Source organism: Capricornis sumatraensis, chromosome 6 (genome assembly GCF_032405125.1).
Source record: "Capricornis sumatraensis isolate serow.1 chromosome 6, serow.2, whole genome shotgun sequence".
Classification (NCBI taxonomy): Eukaryota; Metazoa; Chordata; class Mammalia; order Artiodactyla; family Bovidae; genus Capricornis; species Capricornis sumatraensis.
The window spans coordinates 54,097,088-54,109,756 of NC_091074.1; the positions used below are offsets into that span (position 1 = coordinate 54,097,088).

Genomic DNA, 12,669 nt, shown 5'->3' on the forward strand with positions numbered 1-12,669 from the left:
TGAATTGCTTTGAAATGAAAGAACCTTGTATTATCTACTCAATATACTTTGCTCATGGATTCATAGAAATGTGCATTAAAATGGTCCTTAAGCTCACATAATATAATCATTTCATGTTGCATGTTCATGCTCAGTCACTTCAGTTGTGTCAGACTCTGTGACCTTATGGACTGTAGCCCGCCAGTCTCCTCTATCCAAGGGATTCTCCCTGCCAGAATTATGGAGAGGGTTTCATGCTTGCCTCCATGGGCTCTTCCAAACCCAGATATTGAGCCGTGTCTCTTGTGTCTCCTGCACTGGCGGGCAGATTCTTTACCACCAGCGTCATCTGGGAAACTCCATTTTATGCTACTATACAGTAATTAATTCAAGTTATCTAAGCCAGTAATATTAAGACTGTAGGGATAGGAGTTTATGCAGGTAATCAAGCATTTGTTTCTAGTTTGCAGGGGCCAAATTAGTCTTCATGCCATTCATGCCAGTATACTATCAAAGTGTTCTTTGGATAACAGTAATTACCAATATATAACACACCTTAAATACTCCGTCTCTTTTTAGTCTTACTATTCTACCACCCTAAGTGTCTTTGGCCAGACAACATAAGCTGTTTCTGGAGGGGAGATCAAAGGAACCGTAAGAAGTATCTTTGAATCCGAAGATAATTGAGATTCAGTAGTCAAAAAACATTGGTTAACAAAATGTCCCAATCCTAATTTGACCAGGACAATGCTGGTTTTCACCACTCTCAGTGTACTTAGTACCTGATTTCCCTCTAACAGTGTCCCAGGTGGGATAATCAATTATAGTGTCACTCCATTTAATCCATGTTCCTCCAGCTCTTTTCAAAGTCATATTGAAGGAGGAAACAGAACAAGCTCCATCTTGAAAGCAGGACTCCATCTTGGGCTGGACTGTGGACTTTGAGCTATATGCTCAGTATCCATGGAAACAACATACCTACTGGAAAACCAGACCCCCTGAATGGAGGAGCTCTAGGGCTTGTACCTAGACTCTCCCTCGCCTAAAAGAATACCCTAATTATCTGTGTAACTGAATAGAATCATGAATTCTATTATGCTTATTGGGGTATGACCACAGGCCTATTGATAATTGTCCACTGTTAACTACCTAGGCTTAAGACATGAATCACAGGTTTAAGGCATACGAATCATGAGTTAACTTTGATTGTATCTTTCTTTTCCTTTGTTTAGACTAGTTTCAGAGAATTTGGGGAGGTGATTTTGAGCACGTACACTTAGGGTATATAAGGTTTTCACAAAAACTGTTTGGGATCCTTGGCTAAGTGGAGACTCTGTCTTGGGCCCGTCAGTGTAATAAACTTCACTCCACTATCTGCATTGTCCTTCTGAGTGAGTTTGTTTCCCAGAACGTGTGGCTACAACAATATGTTTGGCAGTTAATTATACTGACAACATTTAACATTTCAACTGTTAAGACAGACAGTCTCCCATGCTGTATTCCTTTTCTTTACTTCCTATATTCTCCATGGGGCTTCCTGTTTCTAAAATTTCTTATAAAAAATTTCACAATAATGATGGGTCTTATTTACATGCCATTCAATATATGCTGAGTGAGGAAATTGACCTCACTTATCTGTCTCCATCAAATATTTTTCTTTTTAGTGCAGTTTTTAGGTTTCAAATTCTGTGGCTTCATAGTTATAAATACACAAATCACACAGAGTATGAGACACATTGAAAAACAAAGTCTCTCTTCATAAGTCCTAAATGTCACCATTTCTCCCAAGGACATAAAATTTTCTTTATGACTCTTGCAAATATGTCTAAAAGTCTTCATTTGTCAGTTTGAGAAATGTGTCACAAAATAGCACTACCTTGGCATATAAATCACTTGCCTCTGAAATCTTTGAAGAGGATTGGCAAACATTTCTTTGTAGTCTGTGATTCTACTAGTTTTAATGCTTCTAATGTGCCAGGAAATATAGCTGAGTCTCTAGGGTAATTTTCTTGTAAAGTCCTAGATAGCAGTTGATTATAAAACCTAATAGAAAAGGTTGGCTCAGATTTACATCAGAAATACAATAGCTGACAGAGTAGTTGTGAACTACATTAATAGTTCTAAAATGTAAAATTAATATATTCTCCCATCTTGAGTCAACATTTTTAACATCTTTGAAATTCACGAAGAAAATGTGTTTCTTGTCAAGTAACCAGAAACCAGAATTCAGCTCGGATTTTCATTGTCAGATATTGTTCAGGTTCACACGCCCTTTGCAATCAGTGTTATGCATATGTATGCTGAGACTTTTCCCATTCAGCATGCAGATTTATAATTCCTCTGGAGACAAGTTTTTGTTGAAAAGAACTAGCATCTCTATATGCATAATCACTCCTTTTTTATGTGCATTTTTGTTGAGTGAGCTGGAATGCTCTTTATTTTTATGGACATGTTTGAAAGCCTTTGCATTCAGCATTTATATTAAGGTGACAGGAACAAAATGTAAGAAATTCAATTAATCAATCATTTAAGATTTAATGAGCATTTACAACATGTGAGTCTTTAGGCACTGAGATCACAAAAATGAGTAAAAAAAAAAAAATGATCCCTGTGTCTAAGATGTTCTTAGTCTAATGAAAAGGAAGATTCATTAATGGATAATTGTTTCAAAACGTGAAAGGTGGAGAAGTGATAAAGATAATGGTCTGTTTGAAAAACCCCACTGCACTTCCCTCAGTTAGTCTTGAGACCACAGAAAGAAACCTTAGGGAGTAACTTGGTCTCCTCTCCTGCAAGAAGAATGCTGTGATCTAACCCAACCTTGTCCTTTTGTGAGAGCTGGACTACTATGGCTTAGGGCAGCCTGAGAGAATCTTCAGATCCTTGCCCCAAGTATGTTCTGGAGTTGAGTTTGTTTAGTCCTGTAACTCAGTTGGGAATTTATATGTCTTCAGTCGACTGGGGCTTACAGATTTGATTTGATGTGAAATCATCCAGCTCTTATGGTAGGAGATCCAAGCTCCCAAAGGACCCCAGAAACAAATCCAGAAAGTGTTTTTCTCGAAGTTTTACTTGGGACTATGTTAGACTGGAGGAGACAGGAAATACAGGATCTAGAGCATTCAGGTAATTGTAGAATTGGTAGTGGAATAGTTTCTATAATGGAACCTACTTGTGCTATCTTTGCCTTACTAGATTCAATTGACCTTAATCCTCTCTGAATCAGTCCAAGTGGCATTTTTGACATTAAGGTCATCATTCCAAGCAAGCTCCTTTTTATACAGTTGGCAGCTCTGATCCTGTCTTGTCAGCCCTTTCCTCATTTGTGATTCTGTTCATATTCATACTGTTTCTCCCACAGTAGGGTAGAGAAAGCAAATTTCCTTTTCTGTAAATAAGGATGTCTTACATAAAGATTTCTCATATAAAAAAATAGCCACAGCTTAGCTTTGGGCTTGACAGAGCAGAAGCAAGGCTGACTGTCAAAGAATATTCTGGCCCTGCTGGCAGGAGGTCAGGCGGTCCTAGAAGCGCTCCTCCCAGCAAGAATGTTAGTTTGTATCTGCACACCTGACATCAAAAACGCAGCTCTTACTTCAGTGAACAACACAGAATACCTGTATCAAGCTGCTTTAGCCTTGAACTGACTTCTGCTGTCAAATTCATGTCTGGAGAAAACTAACATCTGCAGATCCAGTCTGTAGACTATACCAGGGCTGGTCAATAATGACCTTTATACTAATCCAAGGTGATGTGCAAACTATAAAGACAATGTAGCAAGTTTTTCACATAGCTAAATTTATTCAATTTAAAGGATTTTAAGATTGATTTTATTTATCTTTGCTGTTGGAAGCCTTCTTATTAAAGGTGATGGATAGTTATTTTATTTTTAATGTTCCTGTAAAGAGAAAGTGTTGGCAATTTTTTGTTGGTTTTACAAATTTGGGGGTAAAGTTTTTCTGCTCCATGAAATGCTGAGGTTTGGGGACCACTGACCTTATGGCAGAAAGTGAAGAAGAACTAAAGAGCCTCTTGACTTAAAACTCAACATTCAGAAAACTAAGATCATGGCATCTGGTCCCATCACTTCATGGCAAATAGATGGGGAAACAGTGGAAACAGTGACAGACTTTATTTTGGGAAGGGGGGGGGGCTCCAAAATCACTGCAGTTAGTGACTGCAGCCATGAAATTAAAAGACGCTTGCTCCTTGGAAGAAAAGCTATGACCAACATAGACAGCATATTTAAAAGCAGAGACATTACTTTGCCCACAAAGGTCTGTCTAGTCAAGGCTATGGTTTTTTCAGTAGTCATGTATGGATGTAAGAGCTGGATTATAAAGAAGGCTGTGTACCAGAGAATTGATGCTTTTGAACTGTGGTGTTAGAAAAGACTCTTGAGAGTCCCTTGGACTGCAAGGAGATCCAACCAGTCCATCCTGAAGGAGATCAGTCCTGGGTGTTCATTGGAAGGACTGATGTTGAAGCTGAAACTTCAATTAGCCACCTGATGTGAAGAGCTGACTCATTTGAAAAGATCCTAATGCTGGGAAAGATTGAGGGCAGGAGGAGAAGGGGATGACAGAGGATGAAATGGTTGGATGGCATCACCAACTCAATGGACATGAGTTTGAGTAAACTCTAGGAGTTTACTACAGATAGGGAGACCTGGCATTCTGCAGTCCATGGGGTTGCAAAGAGTTGGACATGACTGAGCAACTGAACTGACTGACCTAAGAATCTGGTATACAGTCATTCTGTAGCTCTTTCTCAACCTTGGTACTTTTGACACTTTGGATCAGATAGTACTTTATTGTGTGGGCTGTCCTCTGCACCATAGGATATTTAGCGGAGCATTGCTAGCCTCTTTCCACTAAATGCCAATAGCAAACCACTCCACCCAGATGCAACAATTAAAAATGTCTCAGGTAGGTTTTAATGGTATAGGTGGGGACTATGATCAAAAAGTTTGAAAGTTACTACTCTACAGACATTGTAAATTTTATTTCACTATATTCATTATTTTCTCATTTTTATTGCAATAAATGAGAAGTCATGGCAACCATAAATAAATTCAGGTAGTGGGTGAAATAAGGCTATATAAAATACATGTATATGTATAGACATATATATGTCTATGTATTTAATACTTTGATTATGCATATTTATATATGTATATTACAAAGATGCTAAAAAGCTTAATTGATATTGACAAAGTATTTAAAAATCCCCAACAAAGCATATTGTAGATAGATATAATATTATTACCCATAATAACATTTGCATTTTTATGTCACTTTTCACTTGAGACTCTCATTCAATTGATTTGTGTCCTTAATGTATGATTCCCAGTTCATCTTGGGGAAACTGAGGTGCAAGTCAATGTTCAACTGACATGATAAAATCAGGAATAATTAGGCCTCCTTTATCCTTCATAATACCCTAATCATTTTTACTGTTATTATATGTGGCAAATAAGCCCCAAGTATACATTTAGTATTATCATAAATTTATTTTTATTGTTAATTTTACATTTTGTGTATTTTATATTTTACATTTTTGAACACATATGTTTATTTTTGCTGGATTGGCAGCATCTAGGAAATAGGGGCAGGTCTTCAGCTGTGCATCTCTCAGAACCTGCTGGCTCTGGGCACATCATTTGTGGGCAGCCAGAAGACTTTATGGAATGCCAATTGCATTCGCTTAGTTCCCCAAAGTTTCACTATAGATTGATGTTTTAATGCTGGGCTTTTGATTGTTGTCTGAGATTGTGGTAAGAAAAGGAATGTTTCTGTATTTTTGGTAATAATCAAGTTATAGTACAACTTAAAATACATGGTGGGATAATCAAGGCTGCATTCTGACTTTCATGGACACTATCTTTGCCTTCATTGGTCCCTTCCTCCATTAAAAAAGTTTTAATGATAATTTATGATTGCTTTGGTATAAAGATGTATATTGTTCAAGCTTGATTATAATCTTTTTTACTGATTTAAAAGTGATTAAAACACTTTCCTCGGCCCCTAAAAGTTTCCCAGGCCCTGGACACTGGCCTGTGTGTGTGTGCTCAGTCACTCATTCATGTCCAACTCTCTGTAGCCCCATGGATTGTAGCCTGCCAGTCTTCTCTTTCTGTGGGGTTTTCCAGGCAAGAATACTGGAGTGGGTGGCCATACCATACTCCAGAGGATCTTCCCAACCCAGGGATCCAATATTGCCTAAGATAGAGATGGACCCTGGAAATAATACATTGAAATATTACTTGGTGTTTTGGCCTTTCATTCCTGTGTTCCTAGGGAGGTGTTCTGGTTTTATTGCCTCAGGGAAGAATGACCCAACAGGCAACAAAAGAGCCAAATTCTTGGCTTTGAGGTTCGAAACCTTAGGTCTTGGGATAGCACTGTAGATTTGGAAGAATAAATGAAGAGCTGGGCTATTCTGTCCCTTAGTAGTGAAGAGTTCATGCACCGAAGATGAAAGAGGCCAGAGAAATTGAGAATATGTGGATTTGTCTGGGATCCCAAACTTGGATTAAAACTTTGGAAATCCTAGAGTAGATGGGACCTATCACTACCTAATATTTTACTCCCAGAGTAATGTTTCCAGAGCTGTTGATGTGTGGGGCTCTGATGTGTCTCCCAAGCCCAGTGTGGTGGAGACATTAAACAAGCACCTTCTTGGTGGGCCAGGCAAACAACTCAGGGATGGCATCTGGGTTTCTAGGAACCCTAGTTGGAGAAGGACACAAAAAGGTTTTTGGTGGTTTGGATAGTGGCAGGCTTCCCTGGTGGCTCAGATGGGAAACGTCTGCTTGCAGTGCAGGAGACCAGAGTTCGATCCGTGGGTTGGGAAGATCCCCTGGAGTAGGAAATGGCAACCCACTCCAGTACTCTTGCCTGGAAAATCCCATGTACAGAGGAGCCTGGTAGGCTACATTCCGTGGGGTCGCAAAGGGTTGGACACGACTGAGCTACTTCACTTTCACCCTTCTGGCAAAGTGCCAGTCTGTGTAGACTGTGTGGCAGGACGAGGTAGGCAGAGCAGAGCTCTGCATGGATCCATAATGGAAGAACACTGGAGAATGAGGATGTTTCCATGGGTTCCAACGATGCCAACAAAGATGGATTCTTGGTATTGTGGTACCACACGAACTCTTTAGAGTTGGACGAGAACCAGAATTGACTGAGATTAGGTTTTTTTCACCTGAAATTATGAGCACTTGGAAAAGAAATTAAGTACAATAATGGAAAAATTAAGTTACAAATTTTGTACCTTAGAATGTTTTGAAGCCAGATTAGTATTCACTATATGTAGGTTTATATGGGTTCTTTACATTATTTGCAGGACCTTCCACCTTTATTTTTTTTTCCTTTTAACTCTTCTAAAAATCTTAAAATGTATTGGTATAATTTCTGTCCTCATTTTACACATAGGAAAAAAGGGCACAGAAAAGTTACGTGACTTCCCCAAGGTCAACAGCTAGCATTTTGCTGAGCAGTGACTCAAGCCCATGATCCCATTCACTCTACCATTCCTGTTTTGTGGGGTTTTTTTTTGGGAGGGGGATTAATTATTTTTGTCTATGCTGGGTCTTCACTGCTGTGTGCGGACTTTCTCTAGTTGCAGTGAGCTAGGACTACTCTCCAACTGTGGTGCACAAGCTTCTCATTACATGGGCTTCTCTTGTGCAGCATGAGCTCTAGAGTGCTCGGGCTTCAATAGTTATGGTGCACAGGCTCAGCTGCCCCGCAGCATGTGGTATCCTAGTTCCTAGACCTGAGATCGAACCCATGTCCCCTGTATTGGCAGGCAGATTCTTAACCACTGGACCACCAGGGAAGCCCCCTACTCCTGGTTCCTAATGTCCGAAATTCACCTAAAGAACTTCAGTGAGAGCTTTCTCTCAGGCTCTCAAAAAATGGTATTGGTACCAAAATGCTGTTAGTGTTTTGCAGTTAATGCTGAGATGTGAGGAGGGCTGAGGGCTCATCTGCTGGAGCTCTGCTTACATGCCCTGGGCTCCCTCTCTGCTGTGTTCTATGCAGAGCTCTGCTTCCATGCGTGGTGGTGGGGAGGTAAGGGTATAATCTGAATACAGTACAGGGCCCCAGCACCAATGCAGTGGGATGAGATGGGGTGGTCAGGTCCTAGGCTGGGTGCCCCACCCAGGTTAGTCAATGCAGTTCTGCTTCTACAGTCCTGTGCCCACACTAAACAACATTGTAGATTTTTTCTTGTTTAATTGCCCACCCCCTTCCAGACTATGAGCAACTGAAGGCAGTAATTACACCACATTTTCTCCCCATTTGTATCTCCTGCACCTAACAGAATGCCTGGCATGTAATAGGTATTTAAAATATTTGCTGAATGAATGAGCAGATTAGGTGGATGGATGGATAATAAGTTCCTGGGTACCTCAGTGTCCCTCACATAGTCCTATCTCTTGATAAAAAAGCAAGCCTCTTTTGATGGGTGTTTGGGTTCAGTTTCCTTTATCTCACTTGAGAAAGCTTTGTGAAAATAGCTCCTTCTGTTGTGGGCCACTTCGCCTCCTCTTTCCTTCCTTATTCCCAAACCTTTCCTTTATTATTATTTTCCACCACTGTTTTAGTCAAAATGTTCAGAATACTTTTCCTCTTTCATCTACATGTTTTAAGAACTGTTATGTTTAGCTGTTAACTTCCTTTAAACCCTCTTTAGAAGCAGAGACCACATGTTATAAATCCATATGAGTAAATATTTTACTGTCTCTTGTTTTGAGAAGAATTGTAATTAAATTTCATGGTAGAACAATTTCTAAAGTGGTAAGCTGCCTTTCTAAGATATTACCTTGTCTTGTTTTAATTCTTACTTTCAGTAACTAATTTACATTATTAAATAAGATTCACTTCACTGGAGTCACTGAATAATCACTGTGTTGGATAAGTGTTGTTTTATGATATTAGTTTTATCACATATGCTAAATTGTTTTTAGGAAGTAGTCTCAATATTACCTGAAAAGAGATGGGCAATATATGTCCCAAGTCCAGTAAATTTATCATTCGAACAATATCACAAATATAGTAAACTTTCACTGCATTATTTTTAAAATATTTAAATGCAATACATGATAAATAAGCTTTGTCCTTTAACAGACTCTAATTTTTTTCTTAAGGCACCGTGACAGAGAAACTTATCCCAAAGATTATGATATAGAGGGTCCTGAAGAAGTGAAAAAACTATGTAATTCAACATATCGTCGACTTGGAACCAGTGAACCCCTAGTAAGTAGTAACCACTAATTTCTCTAAGTCCAAATCTTCCTCCTAGTGAAACATGAAAAAGTAGAGGGAGGAACACTTTCTCAGGGCTCCTCTTAGTTGTGTTAGTTACTTAGGCAGGTGGCTTAGCCACTGTTTGCCTCAGTGACCTTACCTATAAGATGGGAACTCTTCATAAGTTTACTGGGTAAATAAAGCAAATGAAGTGCTTAACTCAGTGCCTGGCACATAGCAAGTGCTCAGGAAATTATTACTGCTATTGTGATACCTTGCTAGATGTCTCCTCTAACCTTCATCATCACCCTATGAAGTAGGTATTATTATCTCTATTTTATAAATGCAGAGAAACTCCTAGACATTAAATGACTTACTCAAAGTCACCCAGCCAGGGACTGAAAGACTGAGAGTTTGAACCCATTTCTTTGATTTTATATCTTTTGTATTTAAGATGACAGAGTTGTAAGTAATTTAAACATGCTATTATTTCTTATAACATCTGTACAATCAAGTTACTAAAGGAGGATTCATTCCATAAGTACTTCCTGTTTGAATTGTTGTGGATGGATTACTCTGTTGTTATTTAGGTGTTTTTTTTTTGTTTGTTTGTTTCTTTCTTTAAAAGATAATTTTGTTTATTTATTTATTAGCTGTACTGGGTATTTTTTTCCTATTTTATTTTATTTTTAATTTATTTTTTTATTGAAGGATAATTGCTTTATAGAATTTTGCTGTTTTCTGTCAAACCTCAACATGAATCAGCCATAGATATACATATATCCCCTCACTTTTGAACCTCCCTCCCACCTGGCTCCCCATCCCATCCCTCTAGGTTGATACAGAGCCCTGTTTGAGTTTCCTGAGCCATACAGCAAATTTCCGTTGGCTATTTATTTTACATGTGGTAAAGTAAGTTTTCATGTTACTCTTTCCATATATCTCACCCTCTCTTCCCCTCTCCCCATGTCCATAAGTCTATTCTCTATGTCTGTTTCTCCATTCCTGCCCTGTAAATAAATTCTTCAGAACCACTTTTCTAGATTCCATAAATGTGTGTTAGAATATGATATTTATCTTTCTCTTTCTGACTCACTTCACTCTGTATAATAGGTTCTAGGTTCATCAACCTCAACAGAACTGACTCAAATGAGTTCCTTTTTATGGCTGAGTAATATTCCATTGTGTATATGTACAACAATTTTTTTATCCATTCATCTGTTGATGGGCATCTAGGTTGCTTCCAAGTTCTAGCTATTGTAAATAGTGCTGCAATGAACAGTGGGATACATGTGTCTTTTACAACCCTGGTTTCCTCAAGTATATGCCTAGGAGTGGGATTGCTAGGTCATATGATGGTTTTATTCCTAGTTTTTTAAGGAATCTCCATACTGTCTTCCATAGTGGCTGTATCAATTTACATTCCCACCAACAAACAGTGCAAGAGCATTCCCTTTTCTCCACCCCTCTCCAGCATTTATTGTTTGTAGACTTTTTGATGATGGCCATTCTGACTGGTGTGAGGTAATATCTCATTGTGGTTTTGATTTGCATTTCTCTAGTAATGAGTGATGTTGAGCATCTTTCATGTGTTTGTTAGCCATCTGTATGTCTTCTTTGGAGAAATGTCTGTTTCGGTCTTTTTCCCACTTTTTGACTGGATTGTTTGTTTTTCTGGTATTGAGTTGTATGAGCTGCTGTGTATTTTGGAAATTAATCCTTTGTCAGTTTTTTCATTTGCCATTATTTTCTCTCATTCCAAGGGTTGTCTTTTCACCTTGATTATAGTTTCCTCTGCTGTGCAAAAGCTTTTAAGTTTAATCAGGTCTCACTGTTTACTTTTGTTTTTATTTACATTATTCTAAGAAGTGGGTCATAGAGGATCTTGCTTTGATTTATGTCATCGAGTGTTCTGCCTATGTTTTCCTCTTAGAGTTTTATAGTTTCTGGTCTTACATTTAGGTCCTTAATCTATTTTGAGTTTATCTTTGTGTATGGTGTTAGGAAGTGTTCTAATTTCATTCTTTTACATTAGCTGTCCAGTTTTCCCAGCACCATTTATTAAAGAGGCTGTCTTTGCCCCATTGTATATTCGTGCCTCCTTTGTCAAAAATAAGGTACCCATAAGTGCATGGGTTTATTTCTGGGCTTTCTATCTTATTCCATTGGTCTATATTTCTGTTTTTGTGCCAGTACCATACTGTCTTGATGACTGTAGCTTTGCAGTATAATCTGAAGTGAGGAAGTTTGATTCCTCCAGCTCCATTCTTCTTTCTCAAACTGTTTAGGTGTTTGCTCAGTCATTGTGAGGCAGGAACCTCCCAATTCTGTCCTACAGTGTCAAGAGATTTGGGACTAGCTGACGGCTCAGTTCAACTTCTTAGTTTGGCCTTGGGGCCTGAAGAGTTGGTAATTTCACAGACATCTGGGTTTGGATCACATTCTTCACCTCAAAGGCTGGGCTACTTTAAAAAAGGGTAAGCCTAGAAAGATCCATAATTCTACCATTGAGAATGGCTCTAGAAAATTCTCTGTTCTGTAAGATGATGGGAATAAATTAGCTTAGCAGAACCTATGCTGTTCCCCATTCCTTTTATAGTTATCATAGGCAGAGAATAATAAACATAGCCTGAAAATGGGAATTTATTATAAAGATGCAGCTGCCTGGATATGGAACAAGGACACTTATTGGAACCAAGACAGCTCTAAAGTAAGTCATCTCTCTCTCTCCCTCTCTCTTCCTCTCCCCCTCTCTGTTTTCTCTCTATCTGATACACACACACTCTCTCAGTGTCTCTATTTCTCTCTGCTTTGTCCTCCTTTAGTCCCACAGCTTAAATCTCAGGGGCATTCTGTCAGTTTCCCCAGTTTCTACCCTGCCCTCTTGCCTTTGCATAAGGCTGCCTAATTGGTCATTAGCCAGCACATGGATGGAGCTCTTGAGTATAATGTCCAACTCAGAAAATAACCACCCCTTCCCACTTCTCCAAACCCAGCTTACCCTTGCTTTCTTAAGCATGGTGAGGATGAAAGCAAGGTGGACAATGCAGGCATTGTCTGGCATGCACTTAGCATCTTTGACCCTTAAAAGCATTTATTTTTGATTCCTAAATGAAAATGCTCTTGGTCTCTAGATTGTGGGAGTAAGTGAGATGAAGTGAAATATAAGCAGTAGGAACCTCAAACATTCATTCCTTATATTCCATGCATCATAGCAGTTAAATCTCAGGTTTAATAGAGAATGTATAAATGAAATAATATTTACCCTCTTTATGACTTTCATTCATAGTCATTGAAACCTTGTCCTACCAGGTTTCCAGTGTGTTAGATAGGAATGTTACTGAAATGAACTTGGATCCACTTCCCAACCTGCATAAAAGCCAAAATTCAGTTTAAAAATAGAGACAGGATTTTGTAAAAGGTGTGCTATAAG

The 12,669-nt window shown here is 38.7% G+C and overlaps 1 protein-coding gene across 1 annotated transcript in view; it reads left to right on the forward strand.

Annotated features, from left to right (window-relative positions):
- The window catches only part of CFAP95 (cilia and flagella associated protein 95), a 96,571-nt gene that overhangs the window by 18,186 nt on the left and 65,716 nt on the right, over window positions 1-12,669 (forward strand). The window contains exon 2 of the mRNA XM_068974685.1: window positions 9,137-9,245. Within this exon, the coding sequence (XP_068830786.1) occupies window positions 9,137-9,245 (109 nt within the window). The remainder of the gene's footprint in view (window positions 1-9,136; window positions 9,246-12,669) is intronic.